At 43.3% G+C, this 21211-nt stretch overlaps 1 protein-coding gene across 1 annotated transcript in view; it reads left to right on the top strand.

Moving 5' to 3' along the window:
- Positions 1–21211, top strand: part of RHOJ (ras homolog family member J) — a 79984-nt gene that overhangs the window by 53040 nt on the left and 5733 nt on the right. The window contains exons 2-4 of the mRNA XM_007460072.1: positions 7220–7278; positions 16794–16958; positions 18348–18443. Coding sequence (XP_007460134.1) covers positions 7220–7278; positions 16794–16958; positions 18348–18443 — 320 coding nt within the window. The remainder of the gene's footprint in view (positions 1–7219; positions 7279–16793; positions 16959–18347; positions 18444–21211) is intronic.

Raw genomic sequence — 21211 nt, 5'->3', positions numbered from 1 at the left:
TGAAAGTTGCCTGGAAAAGTGGCAGAGTACCCCCAAACACTGATGCCACCCAGGGGAGCCACATTTCCATGGCATCCCCTTGTAAAAGGTAGGCCAGCTTTAGTGTAGGACACCACTGCTGATGAACTCATCCTACCAATACTACTACCATCCAGAAAAGCTCATGGTGACCCTTTGGGAAAGGCCAAAGACTCATCTGGAGAAAATATATGCCTCAGAGAAAACCTCCGCTTTAGTTGGAATTTAATTCACTTTTCAGTCACTCAACCAATATTTATGGAGCCACATGCCAGGCCCGTGCTAGATCTTGGTACATGAAGATAAACAGCACACAGCACTTTAAGGCCCAATGGGCAAGTAAGCATGGAAAGACACTTAAGGTAGTTGGAGGACATCAACGAGGCGTTACAAAAGTGAGTTTTCCAGGTTATGGGAGTTTTCCAGGCTGACAGGTGTGGGGAAAGCATTCCAGAATTTCTTTTCCAGATTTTCCGAGGGAACAACCTGGGCAAAGGCATTGTGAGTATAACAGACTGCAAGAAGTTTGGATTGTAGGAGGGTAAAAAAATAGGAGACATCTGGAAAGGTAAACCAGAAGCCAGATTACAAGGACACTGTACCCTCTTGGAAAATATCTGAATTTTATCTTGGAGATGATTGGGAGCCAAAGCTACGTTAAGCCTGAGAAATGAATGAGCCTGGAGAAATGAATGTTGATTAGGAGACTTTTGCAATTGACAAGGTTGGGGGCTGCATGAGGACAGTTACACAGATGGTAAAGAGGAGTCGGAGTATCCAGAGATACTTAGCAGGTAGAACTGGCAGGATGTAGAGACCAAATGAATGTTGAGGAAGGAAGGGTGAGGCCAAGCAAGACTCTAAAATCCCAGGATGTGAATGTCATGGAATCGTGGCTCTGTCTTTGGTTTGGCCTCATCCCCAGCCAGTTCCAAAGGTCCTGGAAGTGCACAAGCTCCTCCCCTTCCTCTTGCCTTTCACCCCCCCCCCTTCCTCTTCCTCCTCCCTCTCCTCCCTCATCAAACAAGTACTGACAAGGGTAGACCTTTCCTGAACACCCACCCCATACCCAACTTCATTCCAGCAAGCTCTGTTCCCAAAAGTACTGTTAAGAAGCCATTTGCTCACAGGTGTCACCTTGTATTTGTGTTAGCTTTTCTTGTACACAATTTTTATATTCATGATCTTCTTTTCTCCTCAAACTTCCAGTAAGAACTGAGAACGTAGGGAAGCTGTAAGTCGCTCAAGATACCAGAGTTTGTTCACAGTGAGTTCAGGCCTCCAGCCAGTCCTTCTGCCTTAAAATCTGGGGTGGTTACAGTACAGACTAAACAAACAACTACAAAGTAAATCCCCTGCCACAATAGGCATACCTAAAGGAGAAAAGAAACATGACCAGGGATGGAGATGCATGGCAGAGGTACGTTCCCCTGTTCAAAAGGAACTCTTGCTACGGTAGGACGAATACACACAACTAACGAAAGAAAACCCTCAGCTCAGTGTCCTAATGGATTCTCAGGGAGACTGTTTGGTTTTCCCCTCAGTCTTTGTTCTATGGAAACAGGACCTCACACCAGTACATCAAATAAGAGACTTGCCTGAACAACTTTTATTTCACACACACACAGGCTGCTGCTTAGGAAACAAGAGGCATTCTCTGCAAAGAAAGGAAACGAGCTGGCTGAGGGGGGCCAGTGTAGATGGATGAGGTTTTCAAGCCGCCTTAACAGGAACACGTAAGTTGGAAGGATGAAACCCCACCAGGAAGGAATTCACCACCATTCATATTTATGCAAGTGTATTATCTATTTCTAGTTTCATTCTGTTTTCTAGCTTATTTTAATTTGAGGGAAATGTCATCCCAGATGCCTCTGAGTTGCTTCCTTATAAAATGAACATGCATATTTGTGAGGCTTAACCCACGTCACAACACACACAAGCAGCTCCTAAGAGCGGACCCTGGTGCTAGGTGACTCACAGTCCCAGATGGGATCTTCTAGAAAGGAGGAGGAGCTGGGGATGAGAGTCAGTTCAGAGAGGGAAAAGGTCAGCGAACACTGCTGAAGATATTCAGTCAGCAAGCATGACGAGGGTCAGAACTGAGATTTTTCATTTAAACTCTCCTTTTTTTGCAGCACCCCAGACATAGACAAACTGTAGTGGTGATTACCCCTGACTTTGGAACAGCTAATAAAGAGTTTTTATACCCCTTTAAGGTAAAGACAATGTGTTTATCTTCCAGGTGAGGGAGAAACCTACTGACCTACCCAACATCTCACCAAATGAGTAGATAGCTAAGTATGGACTTGAGTTCAGACTTGAAGAAAAATTAGCTGGAACTTGGATATAAGGCTGAGAACATGCAGCTGTCCATGCTAAGGCAGTGTTCAACACCCTTCCCCCGAGGCTTAGTAATCTAGGGTAACTTGCCTTTGTCTGAATCTGCTATTAACTGAAAGTTTAGATTCTCTGAAGTTACATGTTAACTTGTAAATCTTGTTGGGTCAAGATGCAAATAATTCCTGTTTAGTAGAAAGGAGAACACCAAAGGTCATCTTTTCCATAGGACAACAACCACTTTTCCATTGAACTTAGCCATCTTATTCTAACATTTTGCTTTTGAAGTACCTATAAATGCCCAGTTCTTCAAAATGCTCTTTGAACAAGATTTATCATCTTACTGATTCTCTCATTAACGAGATAATAAATCTTTGACATAACATCATTCTATATTTGCATGGGGCCGTGTTTTTAACTTAATTAAAATTGTATTTCTTGCTATGTCTATAAATCTAGTGTTTCTTCCTCCAAAATAGAGCCTAGGATGGTACTAAAGGTACTATTAGTACCTTTAGTACCATCCTAGTACCTTTAGGATGAGACATAGTCAGGTATGCCTCATCCTACCTGCCAAATACAGTACATTTGACATGAGTGATGCAGACAGCTGGCTATGTGCTGGGAATGGAGGGGCACTGGGCATTTCCACAATGCCAGTTCTCAGGATTCATCGGATATTCATCACATCGGCTCCAAAAGATTGCTCTTGGCGGATGAGATGACCAGTCCACCACCCAACAAGGCAGGGGCTGTGAACCAGGTTCCTAGTGCTGCTAATGGGCTGGACTTATGGCCTGAGCTGGCTTACAGGGAATGACCAACACTTCCTCATCCAGGTTTGCAAATGACATGCAGTTTCATGAGGTGACTGAAATGCTGAGAGGGGGGTGGAGGGGGGCAGGCTCACGTCTGCCGGGACACTTTCTCTCTGGGTGAAAGCAACTGACTCTCAGGAGAGCAAACCCGCGACTTCAACTTCATTAGCACCTCACTCCAACTCATAAAATTAACCATCCAATCTGCACCAACAACAAACACAAGGAAGCCAAGAGCTTAATGGATTTGGAGGAGAAGGGCCTTCAGTTTACATACTTAACAAGCCACTGACAACTTCTCACGCTTTATTGAGAGACCCATCTGAGCCATGAGCAGGTCATTTGACCCACTCTCTTTAAAACCTCTCTAAGGTCAAAAAAGAAAAAACACTCTAACAGCTCCGAGAATAGAAGGTGATCTGGGATTTTAGCCTGACCACTGTCTGCCAGGCAGGTTTGCTGGCTGCAGGTAATTCCCAGCAGTTAGCATCTTGCCAGGATGCTTCAAGCTGAGCCTCTGCACATTTCGAAGGACCTCCTTCTGCCTGAGTTGCCCCTGGGGCTTCATTTCTGTTCTGTGGATTCAGCAACTACTACGTGTGCCAAGAACTGTGTTGTGTACTGTATGGAGATTCTGTCCTCAAGGGCCTACCTGTCCATTCAGAGACACAAGACATTGATCTAAATAGCTACCATTTAGGGTAGAAAGTGACCGGTAATTCACAAATATTATAAATTTGTTGCGCCATTTCACGTGCACTGGGTATACAGGGGAGAGCAAGACAGACTGTCCCTGGTCTTAGAAGAGGTTCAATAAGCATTTGTTGAAGGAGGGGAAATAACAACGTCTCAGCACCTACTATGGGCCAGGCTGTGTGCCAGGCATTTTCTCATTTAACGTCCTCCTCACAAGTATTCTCTTTGATGGGTGATGTTCTCCCCATTTTTAACAAATAGGGAAAGTGGGGCTCAGAGGTGTTAGGTGACTTTCCCAAGGTCATTCAGACAGTGAATAGCAAAGATAGGATTCAAACGCAGAACCATCTGACTTAAAAGATCCCGCTCTCTCAACGTCTCCACATTTCCTATGATATTTTTAGAGCATACCTTCCTTCTATGCTGACCTGACTAATTCATTTCCAAACTGAGAAGCCTCAAAGAGCCCAGGTTGGCAAGCGATAAGGCATCCATTGCTAGTCCAAGATAAGGACTCACAAAGCCATTTGCATATTCCACAATATGTGAGTAATGCTTGGATCTGTCTCTGGCTGTCTGTCCCTTGATGTTCTCAGTCATCAACTGTGTGATCCATTTATCTTCCTTCTGATAAAATGGGAGAATCAAAGGGCAAAGAAGAGAGAATAAAAGTGATTTCCAGAGATGGGGGCACGAGGGCACTGCCCTGTTCCCTCAGGATTCCTCCAGCAGGGCTGGTCCAACAGAGTAGGCAGCAAAGCTGAAAGCTGACCTGGCTTCCACCCCAAAAACCTCATCCTCCCTCCTCTCACCATTTTGCCTTAACGCAAGTAAATTATTTTAGTTCCTTCTCTTTCGCTTTCTTTGGGAACAAGAAGAATTCAGGACTTTCATAGTTTAACAAAGCCTTCAGAATAAAGGCTGTATTAGTGAGTCGGGTGGGCCTGAGCCTACATGCCCCATCTCCCCCAGTGCACCCTGGGTAATTCTTGGCCATCCTCGGGACGCAGCTCAGACATGTCCTCCAGAAAGCCTTCTCTGACCACACTCCAGCAGTGCGCGTGTGCCCGTGCAGTGGTGCCCCTTCTGCATGCTCCCCCACCCATCCACACTGCCACCAGCAGAGTGCTCACTGCACTGCCTTGTACCCTCCTCTCCACGCTCCGTGACAGGACGAGTTGTATCTGGCCTTTACGCTCCCAACACTGAGGGCAGTCCCAGAACCCAAGAAACTCTTGAGGAAGGGAAGGACAGAGGGAAGGGAAGGCTGGGCTCAGACCCTCAGCCCGACGGCCACCTTTCCCGGGCTGGCACTCGCCTCAGGCCTGGAACAATTCTCTGCAGTCAGAGCTGCCAAGGGAGAAAAGGGTGAGGCCTGAGGAAAAGCAGGCTGGAAGGAATGTTTGTTCTCTGAGAAAACTCAAACAAGAGCTTCAGGGCTCCAGTGACAAAGGTCAGAGCCATGGCTTTGGAAATTCTGCAGTGCCCAGTGGGGCCATGAGGGCGAGTCAGCTTCTAGTACTCGCTCCACAGATGGCCCCGGGCCTCTAAGTCGGGAGACCATCCAAGGGGGTCTCCAGAACCGCTGCCCCTAACCTGTAAGTACTGGGCTCACTGGAGGCAGGAAATTCCATGTTGTAACGGCTGGCTTTCTTCCCTTCATTTCTGATCCATGTCTAGGTGGTGAATTAGCCATTAAAGAAACAATTTAGGCAGATTTTAGGAACATCTGACTGGGCTCCAAGTGTGCAGGAAGAGGAAAATATAACAGGACGAAGCGATCGGGGCTGCGCCATCTCACCTTCATTTCCATTGCTAGCCTGGCTTATGAAAGGAAGGAAAAATGTTTAGACGCCCCCTTCGGTGTTGTCACTAGCGTTGGATGGAGCTGGGTTCACTCCTTAAAAACACACATGTAAAAGTTCATCTGTGCAGCTGCTGCCATGTTATCAAGCTGAACACACGTTGATCTGAGTAGATTAGAAAACTTGTTCCCAGTGTCTGGGAAGGCAGTGCTTTTAAACAAGTGCTTTTCACAGAAAGAGCCATTAAGAAGCACTTGGCATACATGTAGGCCCTGAACCTGAGAACAAATAAAAGTCAGATCAGTACGAAAGCAGCAGCTCCGAGCAGCAGACTAGAGAATTAGGCTGGCATATTTTAAAGATATGGTTGTAAAAGGTTGCTATTCCATTTATCTTTCGTTTCCTGCACAGCTAATGGTAGGAGAAATCAAAAATCATTTTTATGTTGGACTTGCACATTTGTATCGAAATATAGTTGACTCACAATAACGTGTGAGTTTTAGGGGAACAGTATAGTGATTCAGTTATTTTTTCTGATTATATTTCATTATAGGTTATTATAAGACAGTGAATGTGAATCCCTGCATTTGTACATTTTTTAATCAACTAGGAAAAATCACATTCTCCTTCATATTTTACTTTCTTTTTCCAAAAAGAGATTAAATTTCTGTGGAAATTTAAATCTGCTCTTTCCATTCCCCAAGAGAATCATATTACTCTTGCCTTCGATTTGTTCAATCTCAGTTTAGTTTCAAGTTGAGACTTTATTTCATTTCCAGCCATGTAAAGAGCAGCTGGTATCCCTCTATTACCTCCCACTTTTGGACATGGTTGCTTGGCAAGGCAATAAGCCTGCTGAGTAAATCAAACTCTCTACTTTGCACTCTATATATGCCCTTCAGTTATGTGAGATGAAACCCATATACAACGCCTCCTTCTGCAACTAAGGTTCAAACTGTAATGAATCAGTTGAGCTAAAGCACAGGGATATTTAATAAAAACACTTTTTGAAATAAACGTTAAGCCCTTCGCATTTCATTATTAGCTTTGCCTTATAGACTATAACATAGGCAGGTGGGTTAATATCCTTTGTTTTCAGGGTCTTTTAACATTTTGATGACACATAAAAGCCGAGAGATTTCTAACAGAAAGGTTGCTTACACGAGTCTATATCCCGAAAGGTGGCTCAAACCAAATGAAAGAAGAAAATAAACTAACCAAGAAAGAGTCCAGCGTCCTTTTCCTTCAGGAGCTTGATATTACTGGGCCTAATCAGGATCAATGAACAGCCTGCAGAGTGCCCTAGTGGCACCAGTAGTATTCACCTCGGTGGAGAAATTTGGACTTGGCTCAGCCCATCTGCTCTCACTGCAGCCCAAGGTTGCCTTTCATTTGGCAAGCATGCTGTCAACTTTGTTTCGAATATACACGGGTGAGGCATATGCTTGTCCTTGCTGCCCAAGGAGATGCTGGCATAGAGAAACGTGAAGACTCCTGATTGAAGCTTTGCATTTACAGTCTCTCCTCTTTTCTCTTCTCCCCTAGTTACTGTGACAGTGGGAGGCAAGCAACACTTGCTCGGACTGTATGACACCGCAGGACAGGTACATTTTTCTTACCTTGATTCATTAAGAGTTTGGGGGGGTGGGGCAGGAAGAATGATCCATTTGGCTAGGCATATGGGGACTAACGGTACAGATATTACCCCCTCTGATCACTTGGGGCAAATTTATTGTCTACCTAAATGACAACCAAAATATTTTGAATATCTTAAAAATATTTTTAATTACAGAAAACTAAATCATTGTAGGATTCAAGGTGTTGATAGGCAAATAACCATTCATTTATTGGTTGACGACTATCACTAACCAAAATAACATATTTGGCCGAGAGTTCCAGTTTCTTCCTACCCATATCAATTCCAGATCCAGGATTACTGAGTCAATTTCATAAATTTTAGTTTCACCCATTATTTTTTTTCGTGTTATATTTTTTGCCTGCTCTTTATTTGAATTGCCTAACAAGCTGTGGAAAGGTACAAAAAGAGATAGGTGATGGGGATCAAGGAGTAGGAAGAAGATGGATTAAGTGTTAGAAGCAAGAAAATCCAGGATCCTGGATGTTTTCCCAAAGTGAGGGTCAACCCCTGAATAACTGGGAATAACTCTAAATTCTCCAAGATTTCTGAAATATGCTCATTCTGTCAGAAATATTTCTTCAAGTTGGAGAACCTGGCCAAACAATAATGTAAGGCAATGGACTGGAACCCTCAGTGCTTAATCAGTTAGCACATGCTCTGCTTGGGTGAAAATGCCGCTTTATCTTTTTTTCCTTGCATCCCACACTCCACTACAAAAAAGTGTCTAATGTTACAAGTTCATGGGCTAGAGGGGAAGAGGTTAAGCAACTGATGGTTATGGCCCAATTTCTTTGACAGAGCTTTTGGTACCATACATCCTGGGTCATTTATTTAGGTCAAAATCAGCGGGTTGTTCAGTCTGTCCAAATTCATACATCTTAAGTCCTTTGGAGTGAACATTAGACCATGCTTATGCCCACTGTGAGTTTCCTGGTAATTGTTATTTGTAGTTATGCATTTGTCTAGATTTTTTTCACAATTATCTGGAGATACGTCTTTTTGCTCAATTTGGTATCTCTATACTAAAAAAAAAAAATCATAATAAATAAAATTCTCTTTAGGATTTCTGTGTGCATTTGCAAGAACCACTGTATAAATGCCTGTGGAACATCAAAGTCAGATGTTGGGCAGGCCCAGGCAGTGGAGAACTTGGAAAATCTAGCACCAGACTCAAAGCTCCTAAAAGCCTCCAGTTTCCCCTCGCTGGCTGATGGGTGTTTTAGCCAATTAGTCTCAGGAACTGGAGACTGGAGGAGACCTCTCACATCAATACCGAGACGCACGACTAGAAAAGGATGCCCACAGATGCCCAGATTGGAAAGGTGATTTGGCTCCTTTGAGCTAAGGTACAGGGCTTCAGTGCAGCTCATGCTTGACTGCCCCTCCACCAGAAATCATTCCAGCAATAGAGGGAGACTGCTGTTCGGGCTGGAGTTGCCTACCCTCATTCAATCACACAGTCATTGGGGTGTCCCCATCCATCAGGGACTCACAGCCTGAAAAAAGAGTTTACACCCTTTACCTCCATAATCATATTTTATTAATATAATCCAGTTTGAAAAATTCAATACAGCAACAATTATTGCCTGATTCTGAAACCTCTTTCTGTTTCCCTTGCCTTCTAAAAATGCTCTCTGTGCCCCTTGTGCCCACCCAGTTCTCCCCAGTTCTATAGCAATCCACCACAATTGTTTGCTTCTGTGTGTTAATTGCCCCCAGAACAGCCTCCCTGGCCTCTATTTAATTTTGAATCCAATAAAACTGCATAAAAGCAGTTTAATTATTCTTTCCCACTGTTCTGTCCTTAGAAAAATTTAATAATACTAGTATAGGAGTTGAGACTCTAAGGCAGAAGAAAAAATATCTTTAAACTCCAAATTGACCCAAACCTCTGACACAGAAGAAAGTGATGAGCACCGATAGAATATAACAACAAATGGGTTATAGATATTTCTTCAATTTAACTTTCACTTTAATGCTTTCCACCAGCTACTCTGAAAGCCCAGAGGTGGACAAGGTTCATAGGGGAGCGTAAAGCATGGGGAAAAGAAATCAGAACACATCTTAAAGCTCCTTATAGGACTAAAATTCTATGATTAGGACCTTTAAAAATGACCTCGAGAATGCCTAAAAGAACCAGAATAACTAAACAAAACAATTTGAGGCTAGACCTAAGGGAGACCTCTCAGCAGTAAAGGACTGTTGGGTATTGGAATGCATTCCACTGAAGGATGACGCGTATGAATAATTCATTTTGTGGAACAGTGGTTCTCAAGCTTGAGCAGGGATCAGAGTCACCTGTAGGGCTTGTTAAAACCCAGTCACTGGGCCCCACCCGCAGTGTTGCTGGGATGGTGCCTAAGTATTAATACTTATGTTTCTGACAGGTTTCCCAGTGCTGCTGTTGCTGGTCTGTATACCATACTTTGAGAACCATGGTTCTAGAACCTTACCACTCAGAGTCTGGTCCACCAACCAGCAGCATTGCCAGGGACCTTATTAGAAATGCAGAATCTCAGGCTCTGTCCCCAGCCTACTGAATCTGAAAATGCATTTGAAGAAGATGATTCGTATGCACATTAAAATTTAAGAATCATGACCCTTGGAGTCTTTGGTGGTTGAAACATTGTTCCTAATGTTAGGAGGATATGGTGGGAAATAACCATTACCCAAGTTGATTCCCATGGTTCTACGACTCTACCAATAAGGCTTTGTGACAAATTTAATTTAGAAGCATTGTCCCAACATTTCCATTCCCAGCCTCAAGGAGGATAATCTAGCCTCCTCAGTTATATTCTAACAAATGTTGCTGAGGTCACGTGGCTAAGGAAGATCTATAACTAATTCAAAATTACTCATCTGGTCAGAGTTACTAACAAGGAAGAGCAGTGATCTCAAAACCAATTGATTAATCCCTGAGCCGCAAAAAAAGAAATAAAGTCTCTGAACCTGGCTATAGGGTTCCATCTTGCTGTGAATAATTAGATTTTCTCACATGAACAAATCAAGGAGCAGTGCCCCTCATCTTTGTCCTGAGATAACTGTGGCTCAGAGTTAACAAAAACAACTTCAAGAAGCACATGTGTTCGGAAAGATAAACTGATAGGAACTCGTTATTTCTAGCCTCAAAGCCAGCCCTGGACAAAATCATTCGACCTGGTTCCCTCCACCTCGCCACACCTAGTCACCTCAGGCATCACTGCAGCCCTGCCAGCCGCGCCTGAGACACGCTTGCAGCACTGCACAAGCCAGCCGAGCATCTGCTAAAGGCAGGTTATGATGAAGTCACGTGCAAACACTGCCAGCACGTGGCAGCTGCTATTAAACATTAGCTCTCTCCCCAAGCCCCCGAAACAAACTGATACTTGGACTTTGAGTGGAGTCTTTTGAAGACAAAGAGCCTTCAGAACTCTGGTTCATCTGTTGGGTAGAATTCCAAACAGTCGGTTAGGCAATGAAGTGAGGGGTTTTTGTACAGGGTGACTCAGCATGTTACCCCCTCAGCTCACACTGGGGAGGCAATAAGGCCTGGTCTGTAAACCAGATCTATTTAGGTCCTGCCAACCCAGCCTGTGTGACTCTTGCCCCTCCTAAGTGCATTACGGAGAGTCTCTGAAAGGGATTTCTAGAGCTCAGATCTTTGGCTTGACTACAGAGAGTCAGAGAGCCGACTTTTAAATGACGTGATTGCAGGCCAGTTTCTTTAGAGTGTGTCACGAGGGAGAGCAGGAAGCTGGGGTGGGGATACTGCCGCAAGCCTGGGTACTGGCCGGCTAAGGAATGCCAAAGTGGGAGAGGGGCGTTTCCCAGGTCACGGCCTTGAACCAGGCATCCTCCCACCCCTCAGCCGACCACCTAGACTGGAACCAGTCCCGGTACTAAGACACCTTGTCTCTTTCTCTCGTGGGCCCTGGCCTCCAGGAGCAACGTGGGTAAAACCCTGCTGTGATTGTGACCTCTCAGGCCAAACTCCAGGATGGACGTATCTCAAAAGCAACGTTTGCAAAAGCGGCAGTTAGCAGTAGTACCAGGGAGGAGTGAGAATCTCCTAGCATCAGGAGGCTGGCTTGTCAGCAGGATAAACCCCTGAGTTCTCTGCACACAAGCACTGCTGGATCGGGGGCCGTCTGCTGGCAGCCGAGCACAGAATGGTGTCTGTCACTGAGAAACCACAGCAGCCCAGCTGTCACCGGTGACCACGAAAGTTGGGAAGCAGGAAGGCCATCAGCTGTACCCCTCACTCAGCCAGGGCTGCACACCACGTGTCTTCACCTGTCCTGGATTCTGAAACCCTTCTCCTTCCCTCCTCCCTGCCCCCTGCCCCCGCAAGGGCTGAAGAGAGAGACATAAGGACCAGGCAGGGAGGCCAAGTACACCTGGGGTTCATTAATGGCAACCTGGAAGGATAGGAGCCTTCCTCTTTGCTATCAGCTGACCCAATAGGCCATCTGGATTTGAAACCAGAGAATATGTCTCCCTAGCCCATGTTCTTAAACACTATGCTGCCACTCCTGCCCTATGTGTGCTGTCCACATTTTCCAAACCAAGCCTGACAGATATGAGTGTACTTATGGGAGAATACGAAAGTGAGAATGTGTTGAAAATCTGGGGTAAATACCATTAAACCAACAGGGCTTGGAAGCAGAATTCCATTTCCAATTTAACATAGCTATGGGGGTGGGGAGGAGGGGAGGGGATGCTCAGTGCAATGCTCCTAGCCTCTCAAAGTGTGGTCCCCGGACCAGCAGTATCAGCACCATCTGGAAACCGGTTACAAATGCAAATTCTCAGACTTCATCCCAGGCCCGCTGCTGAATAAGAATCTGCATTTGAACAAGATCCCCAGGTGATTCAAAAATGCATAAAGTTTGAGAAGGGTTGGTCTAATGGTTTCACTTGCTCACCACCTGTGCCATCATGATGCGGCTGTTCCAGGCATATTTCGAGCCCAAGGTGTTCGGCCCGTCTGAAGCTGAGGCTGTCCCTGAACTTTTCTTGTTTGATAATCACCCATAGTTACCCCAGAACACCAGATTGCCTTCAGACCAAACACTCTCCTGCCTTTGGAGTGAAGTCGGGTGGAAAGCACTCAAAATCCTACCCTGGGCTTCCCTGGTGGCGCAGTGGTTGAGAGTCCGCCTGCCGATGCAGGGGATGCAGGTTCGTGCACCAGTCCAGGAAGACCCAACATGCCGCCGAGCAGCTGGGCCCGTGAGCCATGGCCGCTGAGCCTGCGCGTCCGGAGCCTGTGCTCCGCAACGAGAGAGGCCACGACAGTGAGAGGCCCGCGTACCGCAAAAAAAAAAAGCCTACCTTGCCCAAATCCCACCCTTCCCTCCACCCCCATCCCCTGCCCAGCCTCTTTGTCCTCTTTAGCCCTTGAAGCCCCCTTTGGGTCACTCTTATAGTCCTCCATTCTCAGTTTCAACATTGGAAGGGGGCTCAAATACAAAATAAACCACTGACCCAATCCTCAGAGCCCCTTTCTGTCATCTCAACATGTGCGCGTCCAACCAAGACCCAAAACGTGCCCCACTGCAAAAAATAATCACCCGAGTTATCAGCTGGTACAAATTCAAGTCCCCCAAACTCCCAGCACCCAGGCCTCAGTCTGAGGGGACACTTACTTTTATTAATCCTGAACCCACTGCCGCGTGTCATAGCTGCAGCCAGTGGCAAATGGGGGCTGAAATGAGCCCGATCAGCCTAGGTGTGAGCCTTCTTTAGAGGTACGTTTGCTCTGTAGTCCTGATTAAATCATTCAGTGTCTAGACTTGAGCTATGACAGTCACCTGGAGGGCTTGTTAGGACACAGGTGGAGCAACCCCTCCCCCAGAGCCTCAGCTTCAGGAAGGCTGGGTGGCACGGGGGAATATGCATCCTTTACAAGCTCGCAGGTGATGCCCATGCTGCGAGTCGGGACCCTACTTTGGGAGCCACTGCACTAACCTCTAAGACCTCTTCCAGCCTTGAAATTGTATTTTCCCAATTCAGTCAAATAACTATTCTACATTATTCTATTATCAGAGAGCTTACTAAAAGCAAGAGAAACTTCACCTGTCTCATTTTCACATAAATCGGTTTCCCATATTTTCATTTTTTCCCCCACTAGCTTGCCAATTCTTTTAGCCTTATATAGTTCATATAGCATCCTGAATGTTGTATGCTAGACATTCAGTAGGCAATTAATAAATCTTTTTAAATGGAATTATACAGCAGGACTAAGGTTTCCACAGACTAGAGATCCAGAATACAGAGCAGGATAAAGCCCAATGAAGGACACAGTCAGAAGTCACTCAGCTGGACCTACCAGGAGGGTAAATTACCGAAAAACCAAACTCTTTTCACCTTCCCACCTACAGTTAATCCAGCAACCAGGGGTCTTCCTAACTTTTCCATAATGTGAGCAGAATTCCTTTGAGAGCTTCTAGGTAAAGAATCAAGTAAACATGATCCTTTCAGACTACCAGTTATTTGCTTATCTAGTTGTGACCCAACTTACCTAGTTCTGACATTTCTCTCCTTTGTGCTTTTTTAAGCTTTGAGGTTTTAAATATACAGTGTCTGCTGCCATCTGGTGGTAATTTCTGGTAGATGCAGGCCTAGAGATATGCCTCTCTATAGCTCTGTAGAAATAGGTACTATACCCACCCCATAGTCTCTAACATTTCTTTTCCTAGATCCTTGGGTAAAGTATGAATCCATATTAAGATTCCTGGATAAATGAACTTTCAAGAAAAGTCTTAATCTGTCCCTTAAAATTCCGGGCTGAAGCAAATCGTGTGGTCACAATTAAGAGCTAGAGCTGGATTCAGGCTAAATACCCCCATCCTGGTGCTTAATAGCTCTGTAACATTGGTCCAGTGCTGAATTTCTCTAAACCTTAACTTCCTCTTCTATGAAACTCAGATGTTGACGGTACCATCTTTTCAGTGCTAGTGTGAGGATTCAACTAGATAATGCATGTAAGAGCTTGAAAGAGTGCCTGGCCCTTAGTAATAAGCCCCTGATACATCCTCTGTTGACACTGAAGATGATGTAAATCAGTTGTTCTCAACTCCATGCCAACCTCAGACCAATGAAATCAGAATACTCAGATACCCAAGCCCACTCTCTAGAGATTCTGATTTCACTGGTCCCAGGTTAGGGAAGGTAGAGGCAGGTAGGTGGTTAGCAGGGCATCAGGATGTTTTTAAAGCTCCCTGGATGATTCTAATGAAAACTACTGCAGTAAATGATAGACAGAAAAACCATGTGTTCATCTGCAGGTCTCTGCAGACCGGGTGTCATCAAAATCAGTCAACAGCATTTATGGAATACTTGCTATGGACAGAGTACAAGTGGGGCATGAGAAAAAAACAACACGCCCCCTACTCCATTTATGACAATGCAGATGAGAGGATGAAGTGGCAGGGAGCAGGTGGCATCATGAGCAGCTGTAGATTATGGGCCGGGAAGGAGAGTTCTTGGCGTGTGGGCTTCACAGCTACTGTGAGAGAGAAAGTCCCAGCGAGAAAGGCGAGGGGCAGAGAGACTGTGGGACAGATTTGGCTTTCAGGGCTAGCTGTGGAAAGAGGAAGAGTCACTGACAAGAGACAAGCTGTCCCCTCCCACACTCCCACCCCCGCCATGCAGGCGCGCGCACACACACACACACACACACACACACACACACACAGAGCCATGGGCACAACTTGATTGAGATGCAATCATAGGCCTGGCCCAATCAGTTTTTAAGCAATGTACTCAACCACAATGACTGATTGTTTTGTGTGTTCTTTTAGTTCACTTTTTAGGATTTTAGGATTTTTCAGCATCCTTGCCAGCTTGCATTGAATTTTGCTTAGATTTTGTTAGTATTAAAAGCAGTAATAGTGCCAGCCATGCATACTGAGTCCCTGTGTGCTGGGCACCTTGAGTAAATGATAGATAAATGCACGTCTACCAACCAGAGATGACCACCCTTGACATTCCAAGGGGCTTCCTCCCCTTGGAAGGGGCATATGTGTACACCCCCTTTTTATAAAGACATTATTAGGGTCAACAGAAAGATAGTGAGGTCAATATTTTTAACTATCCATGACCTATTAAGTTGAAAAAGACAAGTGTCACAACAATATGAGCTATATAATCGATTTGTTTTTTAAATAAACATGTGTATGTTATATACGTAAATAAATATTAAAAGTTCAGAAGGATATTGTTACATAGCTGCTTCCTCTGGGAAGAGAGGAAAAACTCTTAGAGATCAAGTGCAGGATGGGAACAAAGTTTTACTTCTATTCTATGTACTTCCGTAATGTTTGAATTTTTGCGAAGAGCATATATAAATTTTGTAACTTTTTTAAGTGTTAGGAAGAGTAGTAAGGACAGACCCTAATAAATGAATTGATATGTTGCCCATGTCTATGTACACATGTATAAGTGTGAACATATAGATTTGATTGCACCTATGTATGTATGTATAATGTGTGCCTGTATGTAGTGTGTATATGTATATAAATTACACATAGTGTGTATGAACATTTTGTCATATTGTGGTATGTGAGAACATGTGTGTATACATAGTATATACATGTAAAATATACACACACATAAAGTTACTTTGGGCTTATGTGTTACCAAATTCTATGAAAATAGATTAAACCTTCTAATGAAATAGCAGATTTTACCTTGGAACCTCCTAAAACATTTTACATACAATAAAAGGTACTTGCTGACATTTTCCCAAAGTTGAGATGATCCAATGTTTTTCTTTGTCTCTGTCATCTCCCACTAAAACAGCATATACATAAACATCTTACGCAAACAGGAGCTCTTCAACTAGAGCATATTCTGGTCTGAAAAGTCTTTGGGGAAAAGTCATTAATCTGGCATTTTATTTATTAGGCCACAGTATGGCTTTTAGGTAGATTTAGAAACAAATCCCCAAATTCTTAGCTCTAAACCCTCAGACAAGATATTTATTCAAATATTGTGGTGTATGATTTGGCAACAGCTCTGCTTTGCATTCGAGTTAGCTTATTCTAAATTAAATTTCAATGCAATTTTTTCAGTTATATAAGGAGAGAATTTCTGTGCCTTGGCCAATGGCCCACTGATTTAAATCCATATTCAATACAACACAATTCCCAAGGGACAGAATTGCAATAATTCTTACTGAGTTATACACATTAAATGGATGAACTTCATGGTATGTAAATTACCTCACTAAAGCTATTTTTAAAACTTTTTTTAGGTTTTTTTTTAGTTCATCTTAAACAGAGGCAATTCATAATCTTTATACAGAACAAACAGGTGTTTTCCGGATTGATGGCTCCTTTACTTCTTGTAATATAGGAAACCACCAGATTCCAGGGTCAGGGAAGGAATGGGGTCGAAGGGCACGGCGGTGGAATCTTTCCCGAGGCACTCCCTGGAACCACGTGGCCACACCTCACCCGACTATACAAAAGCACAAACTCTTTGCTCTTCCCGCAGGAGGATTACAACCAGCTGAGGCCGCTCTCCTACCCCAACACGGATGTGTTTTTGATCTGCTTCTCCGTCGTAAATCCTGCCTCTTATCACAACGTCCAGGAGGAGTGGGTCCCGGAGCTGAAGGACTGCATGCCTCACGTGCCTTACGTCCTCATAGGGACCCAGGTTCGAAGGCGGGCATGGCAGGGAGGGTCGGTCGGTGGAGGGTTTGTGAAAAAGAAAAGACCCTTTCGCAACTCCTGAACATCCTATTCTATCAAACACTATAGAAGAGTGTCTCAGATACATTAATCCTATGAACAGCCTTTATTAAGAACTGAATGATTATTTAGCCCATGGTTGAAAAGACAGCAAAGCTATTTAATATGAAACAGGAAGATTTGATGGGGCCTTTAAAGTTAATCTCTCCGCTTTTTGCTTTTAAATAACAAAGTAACTTTTTAAATAGACAACCTTCTCCTGAGCCAGTCCTGAGCCAGAGGAATGAGGTGCAGATGTCAATTACACTTATTATCTAATATTTTTATATCTAAAACCCATTATTGTTTGAAAGTCACAAAATAGTTGTGAATGTCAAAATGACCGCAGCAATCAGAAAAGACTCATTATGACAAAAACTCTTCAGGGGCTGGCTTCCTGGTGGCACAGTGGTTGAGAGTCCGCCTGCCGATGCAGGGAACACGGGTTCGTGCCCCGGTACGGGAGGATCCCACATGCCGCGGAGCGGCTGGGCCCGTGAGCCATGGCCGCTGAGCCTGCGTGTCTGGAGCCTGTGCTCCGCAACGGGAGAGGCCACAACAGTGAGAGGCCCGCGTACCGCAAAAAAAAAAAAAAAAAACTCTTCAGGAACAGCCCTTGAAAAGGAAGACAGAAATTCATTGCTCTCTATTCCCTTTAAGCCCCCGATATCTCAGATCTTAAAAAAACATTAAAACAGATATATACCAGATAAAGCTGTGATTGTAAAAGCCTTTAAAGTGTTTTGAAAGCTAATAAAGTTCCATAGTTTGAATCTCCAGCAGCCCTTTTTAGGACTTGCCTTCAGAGCCTGCAGCACATTTGTTAGAATATCCTCACAGGTGGCAAATCTTCATCGCTTTGAGGGTGAAGACTTGGTTTGGAAACTGTCCCCCCGCCAAAATATATATATATATTCAGAGCCAGGAAATAAACTATTAGATAATGAGTAGTATAACCAGGGATCAAATGAGGCATCACCGTACAGTAGTAAGACAGATCGATTATTTTGTATATCCTATAAGTGGGACCTAGAAATAAACAGGAAATTTCAAAAACATTTGAAACAGCTACAGAATCATTCGAATCAGCTCCCAGGGTAATAGCTTTGAAGGGGAAACTATAAGGAAAGCCTGGTGTATACATTTACAAAGAACTCACTCTAATTTTTAGACATAATATGGCCATGTGTATGTGCTTCCTTAAAGAAAATTCATAGGTGTCAAGGGGAAAAGCATCTCTATTATGTCACAGTTTTAAACATCTGGTGAGGCCTGAAAAAATAAATAACTGTATCACATGTGTGTTTTTTGCCAGATTGATCTCCGAGATGACCCTAAAACCTTGGCCCGTTTGCTGTATATGAAAGAGAAACCTCTCACTTATGAGCATGGTGTGAAGCTTGCAAAAGCGGTACCGATTTGAATTTCATTTTAAATGGATGCTGAGAGAAGAGTTTGCATATGCTTTGGAATGGAAGAACGACATCGGCTTTTGCTTTAAAATACAATGTGTTCAGAGTCATCTCTCTGCTTTATACTCTCCCCTCTATTCTAGTCAGGCTGGAAGGGACCATTTGGTTAGCATTCTTGTCAGCCAGCACTGTCTGTTTTTCATTAAGAAATTTGGTGAATTTAAACAGCTGAAGCACTTATCATTTGATTTAGCAACCTCTAAAATTATCCATTTGCCATATTAAGTATGAATAATGGGAATCATTAGATACATATTTGTAAATTTCATTGCTTACTATCTGTGTGACTCATTTAAATGACTTCATAAAAGGCATTTTGTGATTTTCCTGGGAGAGACTTCGATTTGCATCTGGCAGGGTTATATTTGTTCAGTATTTCTCACCCTATAATGAACAGCCACTTAGAGAGGCTGGATTATGTCACAAACAGCATCTTAAAAGAGTAACATAGACCAAAAGGTAACTAGTTGGAGAATCCAAGTGGCTATTCGACAGATAATAGCTACTTGCTCACACTTGGAAAAATTTCCACAGACCTTTCTTCATTCCTAAGAGCTTAACAGTGATTTTGTTGAGCAAATGATTCAGACCAAGTCTTTGTCTCCCATTTACCACCAAGATGTGTACAAAGGCAGACACTAAAATGAACATAAGAGGATGAGGTACCATATGCAAGAGGAGGTTTATAAATCATATTTCCATAACCTCCTCATTGATTTAGTCACAAACCCATCAAGCCCTGCCAGAGGTTTCAGAAATTTCTCTTTTACTTTCTAAAGTAACTAACCCTGCAAATGTATGCCCTGGGGCAGAGTTAGGGGTCCCTCTTTTAAACAGGTCAAGAATAACATTAACTACCGATTCTTTGTGAATAAAAATGCATGCATTTCTCTTACTAAAACTTTCTTATAAGCAACAAAATTAAGTGATACACTCGAGTAGAAATGGGTTAAAGTTATGTTTTATGGATGCAATATATGAGAACACCTTACAAATATTTGATAAAGTTAACGCTTCCTACTTCTATGGATAGTAATGTCAGAACCAGCAGTGTGAGCCATCCGTTGCATTCTCACTTAAGCACTTTACAAGCTCTGTCTATTTCAGCCTCATGCTCACCCTCTTAGGCACATAGTCCTGGTCTCCTCTTACAGGTGAGGGAACAGAATCTTAGCGAGATGAACACGTTTGACTCATACAGCTGATAATAACACAGTAAAACAACTCTAAGCCAGCTCTGTGGATGTCGTCCCCATGCACCTGACCTTGTGTAAACTCTCCCCCAGCCATTTGTTTTTCCTCCAATAAGATGAGCAAATACATCTACACGTTCTTCTATCTTTTCTTCACACATCCAGCTTCCATTCTCTCCCTAAGGTACATAAATACATAGCTCCATAAATGATCGTATGTGATTCCCAGCTATAGGCATTTTTCACAAAAAGGAGGTCCCGGAGGCCTCCATTTTGCAGGAGCTTGTTTTCTGTGTCTCTTGCTTCTGGCCTCTCTCCCACCACCATCCTGTCGGTGTCCTAGATTGACTTCTCATTTGGGAAGTCGTTTCTTCCCTCTGAGAAGTTGTTCCAAAGCCTCCCATCTCATTTCATATTTATTTTAGGAACAATGGCTGAGTTCACCACTTCATTGCCTTTTGCCAGTTTCTCCTAGCAACTGCTCTCAGATACTGAGAGAATCAGGTTTAGCTTACAAAATCCAATTTAGAAGAAAACCAAGCAAGAGTTTAACTTGTTTCATCACAATTCATGTAATTATAGAGATGCTTTAAGTTTCTCTGCTCCCTGACTTTCCTGTCAACAGCTAACATTTATGGCGTGTTTGCAGTGGGCTGGGTTTCATGCCAAGCGCTTTACATGCTTGGTCTTAATTAATCCTCACAGCAACCCCCTGAGGTGTATATATTATTACCTCCACTTTCCTAGAGGAAACTGAGGCTCAGAGAGGCTAAAGTCACACCGCTTGAAAGTGGCAGAGCCAGGATATGAAACTGTGCTTTAACCACCATGCTCTTCTGCTTCCCTCCTATAATCTGAAAAGAAACCCTTAGGTTTGGGGCTTCTTTGTTTATAGACTGAAGCCCCGTATTTTTATGCGTATGTTCTCCCCATAGCTTAAAGGCTTTGCAAGTTCAGATTTTTTTATATCTTTTTGTTCAGTACTTTGCAATTTCCAAAACATTTTTTATCTATCATCTCTTTTTGGTCTCAAAGCGCATTTTATTTATAAAGGACATTTTCATACTGTACATATTTCCAGTTCTTTGCACTCCAAAGTCAACTACATTTACATAAATGTTTTATATCAATTTATAATAAATATTCATTGTTATCCCTTTACTTGTTTTATCCTCCCTCTTCTCTTCATTATTGTAATTTTTAATCTTCAGCCTACTTTTCCCATGCTTTTCTCATTTGTGTATGTCCATACTGCCACTGGACTTATTTGGCAATAACTGATACCTAGTATGTGTCACTTTAGCTCTAAGATGATACTTTTGTGCATTCTCTTTCCCAATTCCATTGGATACAACCTAAACGTGATTTTCTAAGCTCAGACTTCCTAAGGTATTTCTTGATAAAACACATGACCATCTTTCCTTTTTTTGGTCTTTGGCCTCTTTTGGGCCTCTCCTGTCATCTTCTTCACCCTGTGCCTTTTTTTTTTTTTTTTTTTTTTTTTTTTTTTTTTT

Source organism: Lipotes vexillifer, unplaced genomic scaffold, assembly GCF_000442215.2.
Source record: "Lipotes vexillifer unplaced genomic scaffold, Lipotes_vexillifer_v1.1 scaffold672, whole genome shotgun sequence".
In the NCBI taxonomy this organism is placed as follows: domain Eukaryota; kingdom Metazoa; phylum Chordata; class Mammalia; order Artiodactyla; family Lipotidae; genus Lipotes; species Lipotes vexillifer.
Note: the sequence above shows the minus strand (reverse complement) of the source record. Positions and strands in the feature narration are given on the sequence as shown.